At 30.4% G+C, this 20180-nt stretch overlaps 1 protein-coding gene across 14 annotated transcripts in view; it reads left to right on the top strand.

Moving 5' to 3' along the window:
- Positions 1-20180, top strand: part of LOC107448675 (voltage-gated inwardly rectifying potassium channel KCNH6) — a 347084-nt gene that overhangs the window by 315496 nt on the left and 11408 nt on the right. For 8 of the 14 annotated variants that reach the window (XM_071184212.1, XM_071184213.1, XM_021146337.3 and 5 more), the window contains 7 exons: positions 3978-4171; positions 4463-4538; positions 6399-6677; positions 8288-8347; positions 12046-12225; positions 13570-13927; positions 17404-17715. In XM_071184212.1, the coding sequence (XP_071040313.1) occupies positions 3978-4171; positions 4463-4538; positions 6399-6677; positions 8288-8347; positions 12046-12225; positions 13570-13927; positions 17404-17715 (1459 nt within the window). The remainder of the gene's footprint in view (positions 1-3977; positions 4172-4462; positions 4539-6398; positions 6678-8287; positions 8348-12045; positions 12226-13569; positions 13928-17403; positions 17716-20180) is intronic. The other 6 variants (XM_071184214.1, XM_071184215.1, XM_071184210.1 and 3 more) reach the window with 1 other exon arrangement.

The following is a 20180-nucleotide window of genomic DNA, read 5'->3' as shown; positions in this document are numbered from 1 at the left end:
TTACTAAAGAATGTTTTATGTTCAAATTGGGAATCATTGAGCTTTTACTGATTTATTCTGTCGATCAGGGCTCAAGTATTAGACAAACACTCTCACTTTCTTTGGAGAAAAAAAAATCACTGTTAAATATTTGATGCAAGACTCTTTTCTTTTAAACTTTTATTACTTCCTACTTTATTGGGTTTCTTTTTATCTCATCCCAATGGAATAATAACGATAATAATAGCCAAAGTCAATTGATTTGGGTTTGTGGAATCATCATTGTAAAGTTTAACACAAATAAGCTTTTTTCCTACAACGAAGATTAATAAATATTACCTAAGAAAAAATATTACCATTCTTGGGCTGTGTACGAAATTATTCCTCTGAGGCGACATACCGCCTGAAAGAGAGACCTATGACTTTATTTTTAAAAAAACGATAAAGCTTTAAGAAGAAGAGGAATTTTGTTTTAGAAATTAAAAAAAATTAAAATAATTACTGAACTCCTATTCTTGAATGACTAATATTCCTTATAACGAGTTTAACTTTTTATTTTGGCTTACTGTTATAAAATTTTTAAAAACGGCTGTTTTGTGTATTAAAAAAAGGATTTTTGTTAACAAACATAAAGATATTTCTTAAAAAATAACTTACATCTTGAAAGGAAATATTAATAAATATTTAATAATGCTTAGTATAAAATACTGAAAAATGATTAGCAATAAGATTAATCAGATTTATTTTTTTATATTTATCAAATTTATTATGATATATAGAAACTACCATAGTACAGTTTTACGAAATCTTGAAATTTATGTATAATAAAACCCTACCAACAGTATTAAATTGACGTAGTGAGAACATATTGACGTAGTAAAAAACATATGTAACTGGTACGTTAAATCAAGTTAGAATCTTAAAATTTCTGCATAATGAAAACTTTAACAATCATATTAAATGTATGTAGTGTTTCCCTAGAACATGAGTAAATGATACGTTAAATCATTTTCGAATCTTAAAATTCCTACATAATGAAAACTCTAACGATGTTAAATTGACGTTGTGTTTCCAAAGAACATGTGTAACTGGTACGTTAAATCAAGTTAGAATCTTAAAATTCCTACATAACGAAAACTTTCACGATCATATTATATGTAGTGTTTCCCTAGAACATAAGTAACTGGTACGTTACACGAAGTTAGAATTTTAAAATTCTTACAGAATGAAAACTTTTACTATCATATTAAATTTATGTAGTATTTCCTTAGAACATAAGTAACTGGTACGTTAAATCAAGTTCAAATCTTAAAATTCTTACATAATGAAAAACTTTTAACAATCATATTAAATTTATGTATTGTTTCCCTAGAGCATAAGTAACTGGTACGTTAAACCATGACTGAATCTTAAAATTCCTGAATTATGAAAACTGACGATCATATTAAATTCATGTGGTGTTTCCCTAGAACGTCTTGTTCTATATAAACTACATAAATTTAATACTGTTGATAGTGTTTTATTATACGTAAATTTCACGATTCAGTTGTTTCTCTAGATCACAATAAATCCCACAAATGTAAAACAAATATCCGATTAATCTTATTGCTAATTATTTATCAATATTTTATCCTAAACGTACATAAGAAATAAAAATAAGTTATTCATACGCCGATTTATAATACGGCGATTAAAATTATTATCGATCATATTTATTTCATTAGAAATTTATTTCGTCATTGTAAATAAAATGAAAAACTGTTTTTAGTTAAGTTTTACATAATACAGGCAAAAAACTATTCAGGAGCAACAAATATTCTTTTTTGAAATTGTTAGAGTTAATTTAACCGAAATTCAAAACTTGAGATTGAAAATAAATAATTAATCTCTTCGTATTAGATAGATTATAGCACACATTTTCACAAAATGCTCAATTGAGAAGAAGTTCTTGAGTAAAACTTCTTGAGTAGAACTTTTTTAATTATATATTTATCTTCGAGAAAAGAATGAATGAAAACTTACCCTTCAAAGAAGAAACCTAATTATCCTTCTTCCTCTCTTGCTAGATCTATTTCTTTTTATTTAGTAACATTTCTCTGAAAATGAAGCAGACATAATAATATATTTCATCTAATATATGCAATTCCCAATTTTTTTTTCAAATAAATTTTATTTTGATATGAATTATAATGCACGAAGAAAAAAATTCTGTTGGAATTACCTCACTGTATTGTCACGACATTTCTGTTAAAAAATAAACATAATTTTGTTAATAGAAATCGAAATATACTGTGTTTAAACCATTCATTTGGTAATTTTTCCATTCATAAGACAACGGTTAATTGGAAATTCTGAATTTCAAATTAATAGTTCTGATTACCAGCATTTAGAAAAAAATACAGAATCAATAAATAAATTTAGCCGAATAAATGGTTTTAATGCCAAGCTTTCAGTGATCATGATAAAATTATCAAATTTCACCATATTTACGAAATTTTATCACTTATTATTAAATTGTATTTTGCTGTTAATTTAACCAAAATCATGATTAAAGCACTTCAGTAAAAATTACCGAGTTTTTTGGTGTTCCCATAAAATCATTAATACGGTATATTTTACCATATTTTGGTAGTTTTGCCCATATTTTTTTTCTGAGTGTGATATAAAGTTATGATATCGAACAACATGAGAAAAATTAGTGAAAAAATAAATCTCAAAAAACAAATACATAGAATGAGAAGAAAAAAAAATTGTTAAAAGATTTACCTTTTACCCATTTTCTTATATTTTTTCATATAAGAGTTTACTTGTTTAATCTAATATATTCTTGGTTCTTAATATCAAAGATAAAAGTACTGGTAAGTTTCATCTTGCCTTTTTCTATAAGCCGTCGTGATTTATTTCGGTTGATAAAATATTATGGAGATAAGGCTGTGGCATTACTTACATCTTGTTAAGTCTGAGTAAAAAAATTTATTTCTAATCTACAATGTATATAAAAAGAAGATTAATATTGTAAAAGAAATAATGCATGAATTTCGTTATAAAAAAAAGTGAATATTAACAACAGTTAGTTGCACCCAGCGCCATCTGCTGACACTTTTTATTATAAAGACTTGGGGACACTACTGATTCATTAAATTGAACAGCCATTGCCTCGAAAAACAATTATTTTATGCAAATTAGTTACAATTGTAAAAGTTGAAACAAATTGCTAATCTACACCTTTCTTCGTGTACAACTACAAGATCTCCGTAAAATTATTTCTTCCCTTCAAAATAAATGTTAAACTTCATCACAGTATTTTTTCATTATTTCAAGCTGGCCGCCGCATGTAAGCAAATATCACTTAAAAAACTTACTTAATTTCATGTAAAAAAAACTGTGTTTAATTCTTGTTAAATAAATTTCAAAATGCTAAACTTTAGTAGTTTCTGCACGGAGAAAAAAATTCTGGTAGAATTACCGTAATGTATGAAAAAGACATCTCTGGTAAAATAAAAGAAATCATAATTCTTGTAATAAATTCAAAATATACGGAATTTAAGTTATTAATTTTGGAAATTTTGTGTTCATGTGAAATTTTATCGGAAATTCATTACCACACCATTTAATAACAATTGAAAAAACTGAAAAGTAAATTTAACCAAATAGTCTTCATAAAATTTTCCAGATGAATAGCTCTAAAGTATCATGATAAAATTAGTAAATTTTACCACAATTGCAAAATAACACATATTGTACAAAACAATATTTAATTGTTAATTTTTCCAAAATCGTTACCAAAGCACCTCGATAAAAATTATCATGCTTTTTAATGTTCCCATAGAACCAGAAGCACGGTAAATTTTACCAGATTCTGGGAGTTTTTACGATTCTTTTTCTCTCAGTTCAATACAGAGATAAGTCGATTAATTTATTTCGTTAAATTATTCAGTTTTAGACTTACTTTCTCAACGAAAACACAAATTTAGTGGATAATGTATTATTTCTTCTAGGTAAGGGTGATATCTTCGGGGAAAATGCTTGCAGCTACAACACTGTTGGCAAGTCCAGCTGCAACGTCCGTGCCTTGACGTACTGTGATTTGCACAAGATTAATCGCGAAGACTTACTGGACGTGCTCGACATGTATCCAGAATTTTGGGAGTCTTTCTCTACTAACTTAGAAATTACTTTCAACCTTAGAGATGTAAGTTACATTGTTAACATTTGCTTGATGCATACATGAGGTTACTTTATTGAAAAAAATATCAAGCTTAATATTATACTTTAAGGTTCAATTTATTGTATTTGTTTGCTTGATATGTCTGTAAAGATTACTGGTAGTATTTTAAAAAATATCTGGAAATAATGTAATGCTACTTTTTGAAGTGCAAGTAACTAATTAAATCTTTAAATAAAATTTTCAGTACTTATTAAATCAAATATTAAGTTTATTTGAAGATTGTGCTGAAATAAATCTCAATTGTCTTTTTTTCAGACTGACCAAGCAGGTGTTGATCCCGAGCTTTTTAGGCATAAACAAGTGTACAAAGAACCAGACTCTGTAGATGACGGTACGTGGTTGTTTATTCTCACGAAGAAGTGTTCCAAGCCATTAATACCTATTTTCATCGTCTTCGTCAAAAATAAACTATTAATAGCTGGCGAAATTACGGATAGCATTATAGTACTAAAATGAGAGAAAAATAAAAAGGTTGTGATAATCACAGACGGATGAGCATCAAAATCGATCCCAGAAGTAAAATTTAAATCATCAAACTCAGTCAACCAGCTGGAGTGAAGCTGAAATATATTTCTAACAATTATTATATCAAAGAGAAATTATCTTCTCTTCATTTTTATAAAACAATTCTTTCATTTTTTTTATTGTCATTTACTTTGTTACTGATTCATCAGGTTTTAATAGAATTCTTAATTTTAGTCGTTTAATAATAATTCTCAGCTTCTAATGAAGAGATATTAAGATATAATATTTATGACTTCGTAACATCATCACGTAATATTACAGGTTGAAAGTTTGGCAATTGAAAAGATATGGTGCGAATATTTCAGACTGAATTTTATCTCTCTAGAACTAGATCACGAAAATTGTTAACCCATATTGTTAGGTAACATGTTGACAATTTGGCAATAATACTAGTTTATTTCATTTAAATATTCTTGACTACACTGTAAAAATTTTTTGATTAATTTACGGAAAAGAATACTTTACGGTAAGAACATTTTGAGTGCAGCATTCGAATAAAATCCTTTTTACTGTCAAATCCATCTTTACCGTAAAATTTTAGAACGTAATTGTTACAGTAACATTTACTGTGAAATCACTGAATTAAGGCAATTAAATGAATATTACTGTAAAAATTAATTAAAGCCGATTTTTTGTTCCATAAAAATTATCCGTAATATAGATAATTTTACAGAGAAGAAAATTGAGAGATTTTGCAGAAGGTTATGGCTCCCCTTAACTCTAAGGTTAATGCTATTTGGACTTCACAGCGCATGAGCGAAAATTCCTTTCCAAATTATCGTGTCTCTAAGTGGTAGAAAATAAAGTTGCAATTTACGTAAGTACGGTTAACGTAGAGTTACAGTTAACGTAAGACAAACGGCATTTAAAAGCCAGTTAGCAAAATTCAAGGGCTACAAGTACCGAACTACTGTGGTCGTAGTTCTGGTCAACAGATTTTTATGGATATCCAAGGTTAGAACTTCGACTTTTTTTGAAGCTGACAGACATTTAAAACTTTGATGCTTTAAGGTAGAACTGGACACCGTTATTCAGTTTAATAAAATTAAGTATAAACCTGATAACAGAAGCCCTCTAGCATGGCAGCGAGAGCTGCAGATTATCACAGAATCAGCAGATTATTGTCATCTAAGTTTTCTCTCAATTTTTAAAAAGCAAACAAACAAATAAGGGGGGAAATTGCTGATATGCCCATTTTGAAAACATTTCGAAACTTGTTTCTAATAAAAAGGAAAAAGCTAAATTTTGAGAGCACCACCAAGAACAAAAAGTAAAGAATTGTTTTTCTTTACTTGATTGCGGACTTAACTGTATAGGGACTTATTCCATTTTTTTTAAAAATATCATTGCATAAAATTGCCCTTAAATTTTAAAAAAAAACATTATGCATAATTTTAAAAGTTCTTATATTTTCAAATTTTGTTACACATATGTTGGATTAAGCTGAATTTTTACAATGATAATCTCTGTCTGATGTGTTAAGGTCGCAGTTAAATTTGGATTTATGAAAATAGTGCTGCAGAAGCACTCCGTAAATTTGGATAGAATTTAACAAGTGGAAAATTTAATGACTGCTGATATTATTTCTTCTCAGTAGAATTTATCATATCGAATTGTAGTACTATAGGATTTTTTTTTCCATTGACGATTTCATTTTTGTTCTAAGGCGATGGAGGGAGTCGAACCAATTCTCTCCTGACACCGATATTACCTCCAGAGGAGGCTCGTACAACAGCTTACCAATATCCAAGAGCAAGACGAAGAAGACGAAGACCCAGGCCTCCTTCCAGTGACGAAGGGACCGGGTTCAGTGACGAAGATGACAGACGGTATAGTGGTATGGGCATTCTCGAATTCTCACCATCTAAGGCGGGTCAAGATGTCACACCGGTGAACCTCGATTTTGGACAAAGGCAGAGGTCGGGAACACTAAATTCAATCACAGGTAAGCATGTATGGGAAAAATTATCCAAAACATCACAGATGTAGACATTAAGATATTGTTCATGGTTTGAATATTTTGCTGATCAGAGACGTGGTACCAATACATAATATTTTTGTAATTTCATGTTATTCGAAATTATAGGACTCTTCAAAGAGTTGATTTCTTTTTTCGTACCATGGAGTCTTCGTTTTGTAATGATCGTAACAATTCTTATTGTGCTAATAAAGCAAATTACAGACGAGAAAATGATTTTGTACCACAGAATCTGCAGGTTCTAATCATCGACACATTTCTTATTGTGCTAATGAAACAAATTACAGACGTCAAAATGATTTTGTACCATTGAATCTGCAGGTTCTAATCATCGCCACATTTCTTATTGTGCTAATGAAACAAATTACAGACATGTAAATGATTTTGTACCAAGGAATCTGCAGGTTCTAATCATCGCCACGTTTCTTATTGTGCTAAGTAAAACGAATTACAGATGTAAAAATAATTTTGTGTCCCAGAATCTGCAGGCTCTAATCATCGTTACATTTATTGTGTAAGTAAAGTTTATTACAGAAGTTGAATATTTTTTAGTTCTTATTTTGAAAATTAATTATTAACTAAATTATTTTCAACTTTAAATTTATCTAAATCCTACAGATTGTATTTGCATTATTGGTTTAATTTACTAGAATTTCAAAAGTTACGTTTGTATTTTTTAAATAGTTCTTTACCAAAAAAATAAAGAATGTAATATTTTACTAAATATAATAATGTCTTTTTTCTGTTTTTTTTTAAATGAAAGTTTTACCAATAGAAATTTAGATTGGGTTTCAAATTCAAAACTACTTTCAACCAAACCAAATCTTTACTACATAAGTGACATTTATAGCAGTCGACTTTACCATAGCAGTGGCACTTATAGAATTCGACTTCACTACAGAAGTGGCATTTGTAAAAGTCGATTTAACAATAAAAGGGACATCTTTTGAAGTGAAATCAATAAAAATCAATTTCAAGATTAAGAAATGACTATGTCGAAATCGACTCCACTATAGAAATATTCTTACAAAAAAAAAAGTAACCAACTCAACTTAGTTTGGCTAAGCTCAGTTTAGTTACCTCAACAGTAACTGAATGCAACATATGCTTTATTTTCCATTTATGGACATTAACTAGCATTAATACTTTAAAAACCAGTTCCTTCATAATAGTTATCTTTAAATTAATACATAACTTTCATTCCAAAGGCAACTTAATCTTTTAAATTTTTTTGCCTTATTTTGAATTATGATTTCTTAAATTATGAATTTTCAAAAAAAAATAATTACATACATGTTATTAAATATAAGATTTTTTGTAAATCTCAGTGCTTTTGGAACACTTTTATTTCAATTTCTTTTTCAAAACATAAACTTTCATACTGAAGCGAAGAAAAAAAACTACTATCTGCCTTACTCATGGCACACTATTGGTAATACAATGTTTTTGACAAAAAATAACTTATTCGAAAGGGGTGTAAGAATATATAAAATGCATATACTATGTAATAATAAATCAGTTGTGTAACTGATATGAGATGGAGTTGGATGACTGTATTGATGATGTTCGTTTCTCAGGACTGCTACGTGAGCTGAAACGGAGTCTCACGGACACCCGAGTTCAGAAGAGCGAAGTTGGTAGGTTACAAACTCAGTTCCATCTCAATGTGTTTGGGATGTGCTGCTGCCAGTCGCATGATGTCGCTATTATCGCATGCCTTCTTATAACTCGTTTTAGTAAAATGCTCTATGTCCGCTTGTCGTCAATTTGGTTGCTGCTCTATTATTTTCATTTTATTATCTCTGTACTATTTGTCAATGTAAATAGACTAACATGCTATAATTGTGGAATGAATGCACTTGGTCGTGTACTAGAAACTTAGAGGTCGTGGCTAATCAAACCACAGATGCGATTGTCCAAAAAAGTTGTCCTGGAGTATAGAGTGAGTTTGCACATTTATTCAGCATAACGTGCTTATGTTCTGCGCAAGATCTGTATAGAGAGCTTGCTTAGAACCGGGATTATAGCAGCGCTGTGCAGAACATACGAAAGTAAACCATGCGTGATGCTATGTTAAAGTGCTAGTTTCTTTTAATCGAAGACTTAAGATTTTTAACTCAATGTAATAGATTTTAACAGCCTAGGAAAGTAGCTACTAGTTTTGGAGAATACAATGGCAAGCGCTACCGTGGCGTAATTAGGTTGTACGGGAAGCAAATATTATGATTTAATGTTGATAGTTTTGAGTTGTGGCTCACTATGTGATACAATGGTTATGGCATGATTGAAGTGTCGCATCGGTGGAGGGATTAGCCACTTCTGTAATTAGATTAAGGACTCTGTGGTTTTAAACAGTATGCTTAAGTTATAATAATAAAATTAAAAATGCTACTGTTTACTAATGTTTTATTAACCAAACACATGTTTCATCTCATGTTCATTGATAATAAATTTTATAATTGAAACAGAATATATTTTTTTTTATAAAATGCATTATTGCACAAAATTTTAGCTCAAACAAGAAACGGAAAGAAAAAATTATGATATAGTGAAAATTGCAGAAAACAATCGTGGTAATATTTATCGATGCCAAAATAATTAATATTCCAGCCATACTTCGGTTACAAATTTTTATCTTTTTTAACATAAACTGTCGAAATTCTGCAAATTCTTGATTATTATTTTAGATTTCCAAACGGATTAGGAAACATAACTTCTTTAAAAAACATTTCCTTCAAATTTTTATCAAGTAATATGCTCTAGCTATGGAATGCGAATTTATAACAAAATTAATAAGTAAGAATCATTACTAGGGTAAATATTTAAGATTTATGCATCACCACCAATGATTCTTCTAATTTAATCAATTAGACATTCAAATCTAAAACATTTTACAATGTCCTCTAAGACATTTTAATATGACTTAGATAACAATTGAATGATAATTAATAATTTAATGATAATGAATAATTTAATGATGATGAATAATTAAATGATAATGAATAATTTAATGATGATGAAGGATAAACTTCTTAGATGTTAGCCGGAATTGTTAAGCATAACTAGACCTGCAGTTTTCCAAAAGAAAAATTAAACAATGAACCAGAAATTGCTTTGGGCACTTCTAAAGTTAAAGATTATTGTTATATTTAAATAATTGTTGCACGCTAGTCCGTCTACTGCAACAAAGCTCAGTCTCTTTTTAAGTTTCTTCCTGGAAAAAAATGACTTGACCAAGTTTAAAAACAAAAAGTTATAGTTTAAATAATTTCTGCAGAATTTGTATCAGTGAAAAGAGAATATTAATATTCCTGCATCATGTACCTAGAAATTAACTTACTAATTAATATTTTAGCAGAAATAAAGATAATGCATGGTAGTTGTAATTAAAGTGACCCTATTTAGACCTCTCCAGAACCCGTTATGCCATTCGGATTTTTATTAAACTTAGTATATACGTTATATAAGCTATGGAAAAAAGATCTCTGCAATAAAAAATAATTCAAATTAAAAATTTTGTACGCAAATTACTCAAATCTATAAAGAGACTTGTATTTAGAGTCAGAAAATTATTCTATCGGCCTTTGTCATCGTTAATCATGCCCTTACAAGTGAAAGATCGAACTTTAATGGTAAAACTGCCTTATCAGAACAGCAACAATCACTTACTAAATATCGTCATTTAAAGGAATTGTAAAAGGATCTCACGTCTAGAAATTGTTTGAAAAAGATGATTATGAAATTTAAAGAAACTGGAGACTTGGATGTGGAACCAGAAAAAGAACGAAAACGTTTGTAAATGGAACTGCCGAAGAAGTCGCTGTTGCTGTGGTTAAAGGAGCCTCCATTTCAAGCTATTCTTCAGTAACTACTCGATTGATGTCACGTGAGTGGTGGATTCCATGGTTGTGAAAAAAATTCTACGATCATTTTAATTGGTATCCGTATAAGCTCCACGTGGTAAAAATGCTGCAACCTTCAGACCACCAAACTTGCTCTGAATTAGCCTGCCGATTTCAGGTGAGAATGGAATTTAATGACGCGCGACCCTGGCAAATTCAATGCTCAGATGAGGCACACTTTTCTTTAGATGGAGCTGTGAATAATCAAAACTATCAGAAATGAGTTGCTCCATCTCCTAATATCCTGCACCAACAGCCACTGCATTCTGATTACGTGACTTCGTTGTGTGAATTTGGGGGTGATTTTATCCAATAACCTTTTTCCTTAAAACTTTCACTCCTCAAAGTTCTAAAGAATGCTCTGATACGAGTGTACGGCAAAATTCACTCCTTTAAGAACAGGTCATTTCAGCTTTTCAGGATCGGCAAAGTTTGCAGACCGCTGTCTTCATGCAAACCCACATTGAGTGACAAGTCAGAGAACTGCTTGTCGTAACTTTTGCGAGGCCGAATACCTGGCCGTCTCTTTCACCCGACTTAAATCCATGCAATTTCTGGTAGGGGTGATTGCTACAAGTTGGTGTTTATGGATTAGGAAATAGGACTTTATTTGACTATAAAGAAAGCATTGCAGGATATATTGCTGAAATCTCTCAAACACTACCACAGAATAATAAGGCGATTTCAACACGCAACTGATGTCACTGCAGCACACGTTGAGTACTTTCTGCAACTGAATAAACTTCAATGATACTGGCAGATTTTTTTTTGTTCTTCTTTAGCCACAATTACCTCCGATGATCAAAATTTGAGCTATTTTTAATTGCAGAAATCTTTTCTCCATGATCCATATAATGTATATATCAAGTATAATCAAAATTCAATAAATATAATGGGTTCTAGAGGGTCATAACCACCTTGTACTTTGAATGTACTGCGTTTTCATGCAACAACGTGCAATCAAATTATACAATAGTGTTCTTAAATCTTTCTCTCTCTCTAAAAAAACACTCAAACAAACATTTGAAAACTATAATTTACTTTTTTTACAAATCATTATTATTTTTATTATCATTATTATTTGGTTTTTTTACATGAAGCTAAATACAGGTATAATGATTGCTCGACATAAAATGTGTAAAAAAAATAATACCAAAAAAATTGTGCAATATAAAATATGCCAAGAAGCAATTAGGCCCCATAAAATGTGAAATAAACGTAGCATATCAGACAAGTATATTTTCCTTCTTAAATAATTAAGTTAAATATAATTTAACTTTAACACTTGCAAAAAAAAAAAACATTTTAATAAATTAAAACAATGTTTTGATTCAGAAACGTAACTACACGAGAAACAGTAATGCGAGAATACCAACATCCTACCTGAAATACTGTTCCATACAAAATGATCCATTAACTTTTCTTCTTTGTAGGAGGAGCAATAACCACAATGACCAATCTGGCCAAAGGTCCCATCTCTTCTGTAGTATCTCCACAATCACAAGAGCATCACATCTCTCGGCCACCTAGCCTTACAATGCCCAAGACAGACACTCAAACCGAACCAATCGATTCGAAAGAAAAAACACCTCTTCTAGATGCTGAAGAACCAAGTACGAAACTTTTCTTGACTTTGGCATACATAAATATCCATATTATTTTAAATGTTTTCTACATCTTGCAATAGCAACATAAAATTTATCTAAAGGCACATGTAGCATCATATACTCACTCTATCAAAATCCCGAAACATTTGTACTATTTCGAAAATCAATTAAAAAGTGATAGGCTACAAGATTTATAGAGGGTTCAAGATTTTTATTTAAACTTTGAATTTTTCTCAGTGTCTGAAGTATTAATGGAACAAAACCATCCTGCTCATACAATAATCTATTTAAACGAGAAAGTTCTGTTGAAATTAGTAAAATGTGTATTTTTTAGTTATTCTGCTCAAAGAAGCAAGCATTTTTTATAAATATTTCTGTTGAAACAAATAAAATTTCTGATTGTTACACTGAGCGAAAATTACTCCTGTCGTTTTAAAACAATACGCGACACTTCGAAGCAAAATCAAGATTTATGCGAATTATTGTTTGGTATACTCAGACTTCTTTTTAACAATCTTTATCTCGGTATAAGCATACATATAAGATATTTAGAAATATTCTGCGATCTATTTCAATTTAATAAATAACCCAAAGAAACTGAAGCGGTAATATATTACTTGATAAAAAAAAAACTTCATTCGCTTCGAAAATATTCAAATTTTAAAAAAAAAACCAGTCGACAAACTTCAAGCGCTACAAAAACAGGCCCCCATTTTCAAGACTTCTCAGTCGTAAAAGAGTAATGAAAAAAGCGATTTGAAAATAAATCGTCAAGTTGCCAATAAAAATGAAAAAATAAAGGTTAGAAATAGTGCCTTAATCAATAATTGAATATGTTCGTTAGACAATATTTGCAATGTGTTTATGTTTGTTAGACAATGTTTCTTTTTTGCATATTAAACATTTAGTCTAAATCAGAAATACGATGTCCCCCACTTCAACTTTTTTACTTAAAGCTTATAACATATAGGATTATTATTAGAATCAATTAAATTTATATTAAACGTGAGACATAATCAAACAAGATTTTTTTTATCTACACAATAAGCAAGCAAAAAATTAAATAAGGATTTCCTATTTAGTTGCGTACCATCACTTAAAATATCTTTTGAGAACAGAATATCTGACGATCATACTCTCGTACACAGAATACAAAATAATTTTGAAAAAACACAACATATGACCTAAGCCTAAAGATTATTGTGTTACAGATAACCGCTATTGAATTCGCCAGTTCGTTCAAATACAACGGTACTTAGCGTAATATTTCGAAAAACATTATGAATTTAAACTCTTTTTTCTACTATCTTAAGTGCACTATTGATTGATTATTTATTTTTTCCAAAACAGCGTCCCAAGCAGCCTCACTAGATTCGACCCCAGGATCTATCAGTAATGTTCTTTGTCCACAAACAATATTTCAGTCATCTCAGCAACATATTTCATCCAGCTATAGAAGTAAAATAGATAATGAATTAGAAGCCAGACGTCCCTGTTCTGGACCTGGTCGCCTGGGCACCATGGCTGGAGGTACGTCCAGCAGTGGTGTCCGGTCCAGTTCCAGCGTCACAATACCTCTGACCGGCAGTTCAATAAACGGACAAAGTCCGGGAGATGACCTCACATCACCTCACCACCAGCCTTTCCCTCCTACTAGCTCGAGACCTAATACTCAGTTGTTAGAGAATAAGCTGGACAACCTTAGCAGGTGAGAAAAACAATGGTGTATTAAAAAAAAGACTTCGTTTTGAATGTAAATATCATGTCTAAAGCAGAAAACATAGTGAACAAAGCACAAAGTACAAAATTTTACATACTATAGTTTCAGCTCAATAAGCGAGAACCTTCCGCAATGTTTAACTTCAAGTGAAGATAAAGAAGTCCTTTCTACACTTCTCTAGAAAAAGAAGAAAGTACTTCTCTAGAAAGTTCATAAATTGGCATTCTATAGTTTCAGTTCTGTTAACAAGAAGCTTAATAAACGAAAACCTTCCTTAATGTTTAACTTCAAGTGAAGATAAAGAAGTCTTTTCTACCTTCACTTCTCTAGAAAAAGAAGAAAGTACTTAATAATAATAAGAAGAAAGTACTTCGCTAGAAAGTTCATAAATTGGCATTTTATAGTTTCAGTTCTGTTAACAAGAACCTTCCTCAATGTGTAAACGTCAAAGATAAGGGAGTCTCTTCTCTGCCTTATTTTGACGTTTAGACACCGAGAAAGGTTCTTGTTTATAGAATTGAAACTATAAGATGTCAATTTATGCATTTTCATTTGTGCTTTATTCAAATTATTTTTTGCTTTAGTCTAGCACTAAGTATTACCCTTTCCTTTGTTAAATGTTATGTCGTTTAAAACTTGGGGGAAAAGGAATATGGTGTGTAAAAATTTCAAAATAATTTTTTAACAGAAACTTGATGTAGTAATGCAACAACTATAGCATGAAGAACAGGCTAATGTTAGTACAAGATGCAGCAGCAAATTATGCGAATTTAAAATTATTATTAAAAATAAACAATCACCTATAACTACTTTAAATACACGAGAACACACAGTTATCATAAAAGCGCGCGTTTAGTCTTCTAACAGAAAAATAACCAAAAAAACAATTTTCATTTTTCAAAATAACATTTCGGAAAATGAACTTAGAAATTTGGTACCAATAATGGAACTTGGTACCAATAATGGAAAATGAACTTGGAAATGAATTTGCCATTCCTCCGCACGCATTCGGCAAATCTTCAACTATCATCACTCATTTCTGTTGCGTATTGTCCATAGGAACTGTAGCCATTTTATGACATGCCTTTATAGTATAAGCATCCACTGATCCATTGATGAAAAAAGTACTTTAAAGTTATCTATAATACGCAGGAACATCGTTCTCTTCCCTAACTAAACCAAAACAAATGCTGTGACCAAATCATTCGTTCAAATGCTTGTACGAAACATTAAAGTATAATTTTAAACAGTTGTCTGGTATTCATTAAAATCTAGTTTCTTAAAATTGATTAAATGCCGCTTAAATCCACTAACTTTCACAAATTCACTAAAAGGAGATTTTACATGGCTGTTCTGTTATGCTCTTAAATTTCAATGATACCCGATACAAATTTTGCAAGAAAGAGTAAATTTAACAAGACATTTACTTAGAATACACGATATTTCTAAAATTTGGAACATTTTGATTTGTTTTATGGCTGTTGTATTACTTTCTTGTTCTTATAAGAATTGGAGAAAAAAAATACAGTTAAAAAATTTTACCAGTAATCACCATATTGATGATGATTGTGCTTATTCTATTAATACATACTATAATCTTGATATCTTGAAATTATACCTAGACTGTAATCACTGCTCCTTAAACCTTTTTGATTCCAGTTTGACCTTAAAAATATAAAAATAAACATAAAATTAGAAACAATGAAAAAATCAACATCAGATCCCAAATTTCTTTCGTCGCGTACAAACACTCAAAATCTTAGCTTTATGTCTTAATTTGTGGGCATTCTTGCCAATTTATAGGATTAAATTCAGAATCTTTGAGAAAAATTTTACAGCTTTCATTAACACTGCTTTTAATTTACGACAAAATATTCAATTGCCAATAACTACTTACTATTTTGTTTAATCTTTTTACTTCTAAACTGCAAAATGTTGTTTAGCTTGCGAACAGTTCATTGCTAATTTCTCGAGTTAAAAAGATTTTTTGCATAAATGTTAATTTTCGAGTATAACTTCGAATTTTCACTCGTGATATTTAATAAGCTTTAAAAAAAATGGAGTATCACATAGCTTTCAAAATGCATTTGAGGAAATAATTTAAGATTGAATACCAACTTTATTATCATATTTTGTTATCCCCAGTTTTCTCTCAACTTCAGAATTATTATATAAATTCTTGGGAAATTTCAAGGAAAGTATTTTTTAATGTAATGAATATTCAAACGAATTACGTTATGTAGTTATAATATATTTATAATTAAATCATGTTTATAATTTAATTTCATTATGATATTTATTACATAATAATTATATATTATATATAATACATAAATTATATATATAATACATAATAATATTTATAATTAAATTTTTCTCAACAAAAAAAAAATATTTAGAATATTATAATTACTTCTTTTCATTTCTGAACTGTTTCTTTAGGGCTTTTTACTTTTTCATGTAAATACTGATTCTTAAAACCACTTGATTTTGTTATATTGAGAACGTAATAACGTTTTAGCACAGTTTTCTAGTATTAGTGCTATTGAATAACGATCAACAATCGGTCATTTAAGTTTTGAAAAGCATAGTATGTAAATTAACTTAAACAGCTAATTTAACTACAAAAATTCTTTATAAGCCAACATTTAAAAAAAAAAAAAAACACATTTGCATTCGTTACTTTAAAATGTTTTCGCTTAATGCATCCTAATAATTGCATTTGCATTAATCAATTTTAATTTGTTAAAAATACGTCTTGGTGAGCATTTCTTGGTTACTTTTATGTTTAGAAACACAATTCATTTCAATTACTAAAGAAAAATTGCTCATTCATCTTGGTTATCACTAATGACAAATATATTAAATAAAGTCTACCATAAGTACTATTAAATTCGTTCTTTAAGAAATGTAGAGTCATATTTTATCTTTCTTTTTGAAGAAAATCTTTATCATCTTGAGAAGTTTGTTTCTCAAAAAATGTTACTTTTAAGGAAAATTGGAGAGGTAATTTTTTTCTCATTTTCCCGCATTACTTAAACAAACGAAGTGCAAATAAATAATTTTGAATAATTTTTTAGAAGCAAATTTTAGTAGTTACTGTATTTATTCAATTTTTGTCGAAATTAATTTGGTGTTTAATAATTTTAAGACTTTTACTTCAAACCTAAATTCTTTCAATACATCGAAGCAAAAATTTAAAACACTTTTAAAGTGCTACTTTGGGTTTTTTTTTCTTTTCAATTTTTTTTTTTTATTTATTTATTTATTTTNTTTTAAAGTGTTACTTTTTTTTTTTCAAATAAGAGATGCACATAACTTTTCTATAGATTGACAATATACTTTTTTAAGGAATGGTATAAAAGAAGCCTAACAAATAATTATAAATATTAAAGATTGGAAATGAAATTTGAGTAAAGTTTAATGAAGAAGAATTGATTGAGTTGTGTTTTTGTTTTTATTAGGCAAGTTCGAACGATCGAGACACGCCTGACGACAGACATTCAAACCATAATGCAGCTACTATCCCACATTGTTGCCCACTCGGGTGGCTCTCTATTGGGCAACACAATGACCACCGTCTCCAAGGACCTGGTCACCCTGTCCTCAGACCTGACCCCTGAAGACGGCCAACAGTCCTCCTCGTACAGACATCCCGGTGCTAAGTCTCGAGGTCGTCAGTACAGGAGGGCGGTCAGTCTGCAAGGTAGCCTTTCCCCCCTCACTCCCGACGGGGTCTCGCTCAGGTATATGTGCAGGAGTCTAGACTTACCAAGGTACGTACACTTCCACATCATACAAATACAAGATAATTGATACGGACATAACTATTGTACGCTTTGCATTATTTCCAATTTCATTAAACTTCGGCGTTACTTTTTCATCTCAAATTCGTAGCTTTATTCATTAATTCAACACGTTTGCAATTAGCACTTTCACTCAAATTATATACTTTTTGGAAATCGGAAGAGTTACAAATATGTCATATTTAAGAAATTTTGAAACCTTCTACTTTGTTTTTTATAACGTACTAAATACGGCCAGACACATTTGTCGGATTAGAATTTTTTTTATTTCAGTTCAAAGAGCTGTTTAGAATAAGCTTTCATTATCATTTAATTGATGAGTAGTTCCACCATTTCAAATAAAATAAATTATTTCAAAAATTATTGGGAAATAAAAACAAAAAGAATTAGACGTAGGCCAAAAGCAAAATTGAAAACAGTGAAACTATAAATCGTAAACATTTACAGCATTGAGGTTTTTCAACCCACCATCAACGAGGTCTTACCCACGCGCTATCGATGCAGATCACTACATTTCTTCCAATAATGGTTCAACTCATGTCAGTTTACGAATTCTATCGCTATTAAGGCATTTGTAAAAGATCCTTTGTTTCTTTGAACAACGCAGAGGCAAAAAATGTATATAAGGGAAGAAGGCTAGCTTCCATAGACATAATGGAAACCAATTCACCAATGTTTGGTGCGGTCCCTCTGTATGAAGGTAAAAACAACATGTAGGTGCACAGTAGCCGAGGAGGTTCTTGAAACAGGTTTGCAACCTTCCTCTTCTCCCAACCACTACTGGGGTTGGGAAGGAGAAGAAAAGTTTTCTATTTTTATTTATTTTTAGTAAGAACTAAGATTTTTTATCAAGCATTGGAACACTCGTCTTCGAAAATGAGCATTTGAAGCAAACTTACTCGCATTTGTGCTACACAGAGAGAAAGACAGTAGTCGAACCTCTATTTAACGAAGTTGCTGAATCCCAATAATAAGTTCGCTACAGGGAAAATTCGTTAAATGGAAAATCACCTTTTGAAATTCTTAAACAACGCAAAACAAGTTTTAACAATTGATACACTTTTATCTTGTAAACCAGTATCTATTATTTATTTTATAAATCTTAACCATAAAAGAAATCTGCATGGAAAGCAAGAATCGAGCTAAACATTATACAGTGTTACACTATCTTACACATTTTCAAATAAAAAAAAGCTAAAATTATAGTTTCTTGTATTATAAAAGTAATTTCAAACATATATTACCACATGTGTTCTTAAGTTTAATTGCTACTGATAAAATCCGTTAATTTTGACCGAGTTTTTCGTTTGAAATGTAAACAAAAAGGGAAAGGGATTTTACGGCTTTCTCTGAAAGTTAAGTGGCTTCAAAAATCAATTCGAAATCATTTCCCTCGTAAAATGCATTAACAAGTTTGAAATGTTCTGAAATATTTTGGAAAACAGGGAAAGTGGATCTCAAAAAGTTCGTTACATAGAGAATTCACTTCGCTATTTGGAATTTCTTTAACAAATAAATTTTCCAAATGCTCTTGGTTCCTCGAAAAAAATCGCGAAATAGAGAAATTCGCAAAATGGAAGCTCGTTAAATAAAGGTCCGATAGTATAACCTTCCCACGGCTAGTCCAACACCATGGGGGAAAAAAGATGGTTCTCAAACTCATTATTGATTTTTATTTTTACTCTTGTTTTCGACAAAATACTGTGTAACAAAGTAAAAATGTTAAAAAAAAAAGTAGAAATTGCTTAAATTCTGGTTATAAATAGTTTCACATATTATTTTATACGAATCACTCTCATAAACGTAAATTTTGTCTGTAGTTTAACATTTTGCAATAACAGCCTTAATTTCTGATTTGGTTGAATTTAACACAAAAAATACAATAAGTCTAAAGATCAGTTATTATTATAGTTCTATTTTCTTCTAAATGGCTTCGATTTTCAGGGTTCCCACGGTCCTTGAGAGTCCTTGAAAGTCCTTGAATTTTTTTGTGCTAAATTTAGGTCCTTGAAAGTGCTTGAAAAACGTCTTAGGTCCTTGAAAAACTTGATAGGTCCTTGAATTTGTCCAATACTGCCGGCAGCCCTTTTTTTAAAACACCCACGGATCTTTCTCGTTCTTTCTGTTTTGTTCCCGAGCTCTCTCACGTGGTTTTTAACGCCACTGTTTCTAACCGGACCTAGCGTTTTGGTGTCTGCCAAGCGCGCGGAGCACAGTAGACAATCAATGCGTTTGGGGCGAGACTCCACTTCATCTTCTGTCGCATATGCTTAGATCTTCTTTTTTCTTATCGAAACTGGAATACTCTTTTCGTAACAATATGTACAGTCCGCAAAAAAAAAAACGAATCACCCTGAATAACTTTCGTTCTAATGATCGGATTTTCACGAACTAAGTGTCAATCTTAATGGTTCCTGGGGGTGACCTCAAATATG

Source organism: Parasteatoda tepidariorum, chromosome 8 (genome assembly GCF_043381705.1).
Source record: "Parasteatoda tepidariorum isolate YZ-2023 chromosome 8, CAS_Ptep_4.0, whole genome shotgun sequence".
Taxonomy (NCBI): domain Eukaryota; kingdom Metazoa; phylum Arthropoda; class Arachnida; order Araneae; family Theridiidae; genus Parasteatoda; species Parasteatoda tepidariorum.
The sequence above is the reverse complement of the archived record's forward strand: the minus strand, read 5'-3'. Positions and strand labels throughout refer to the sequence as shown.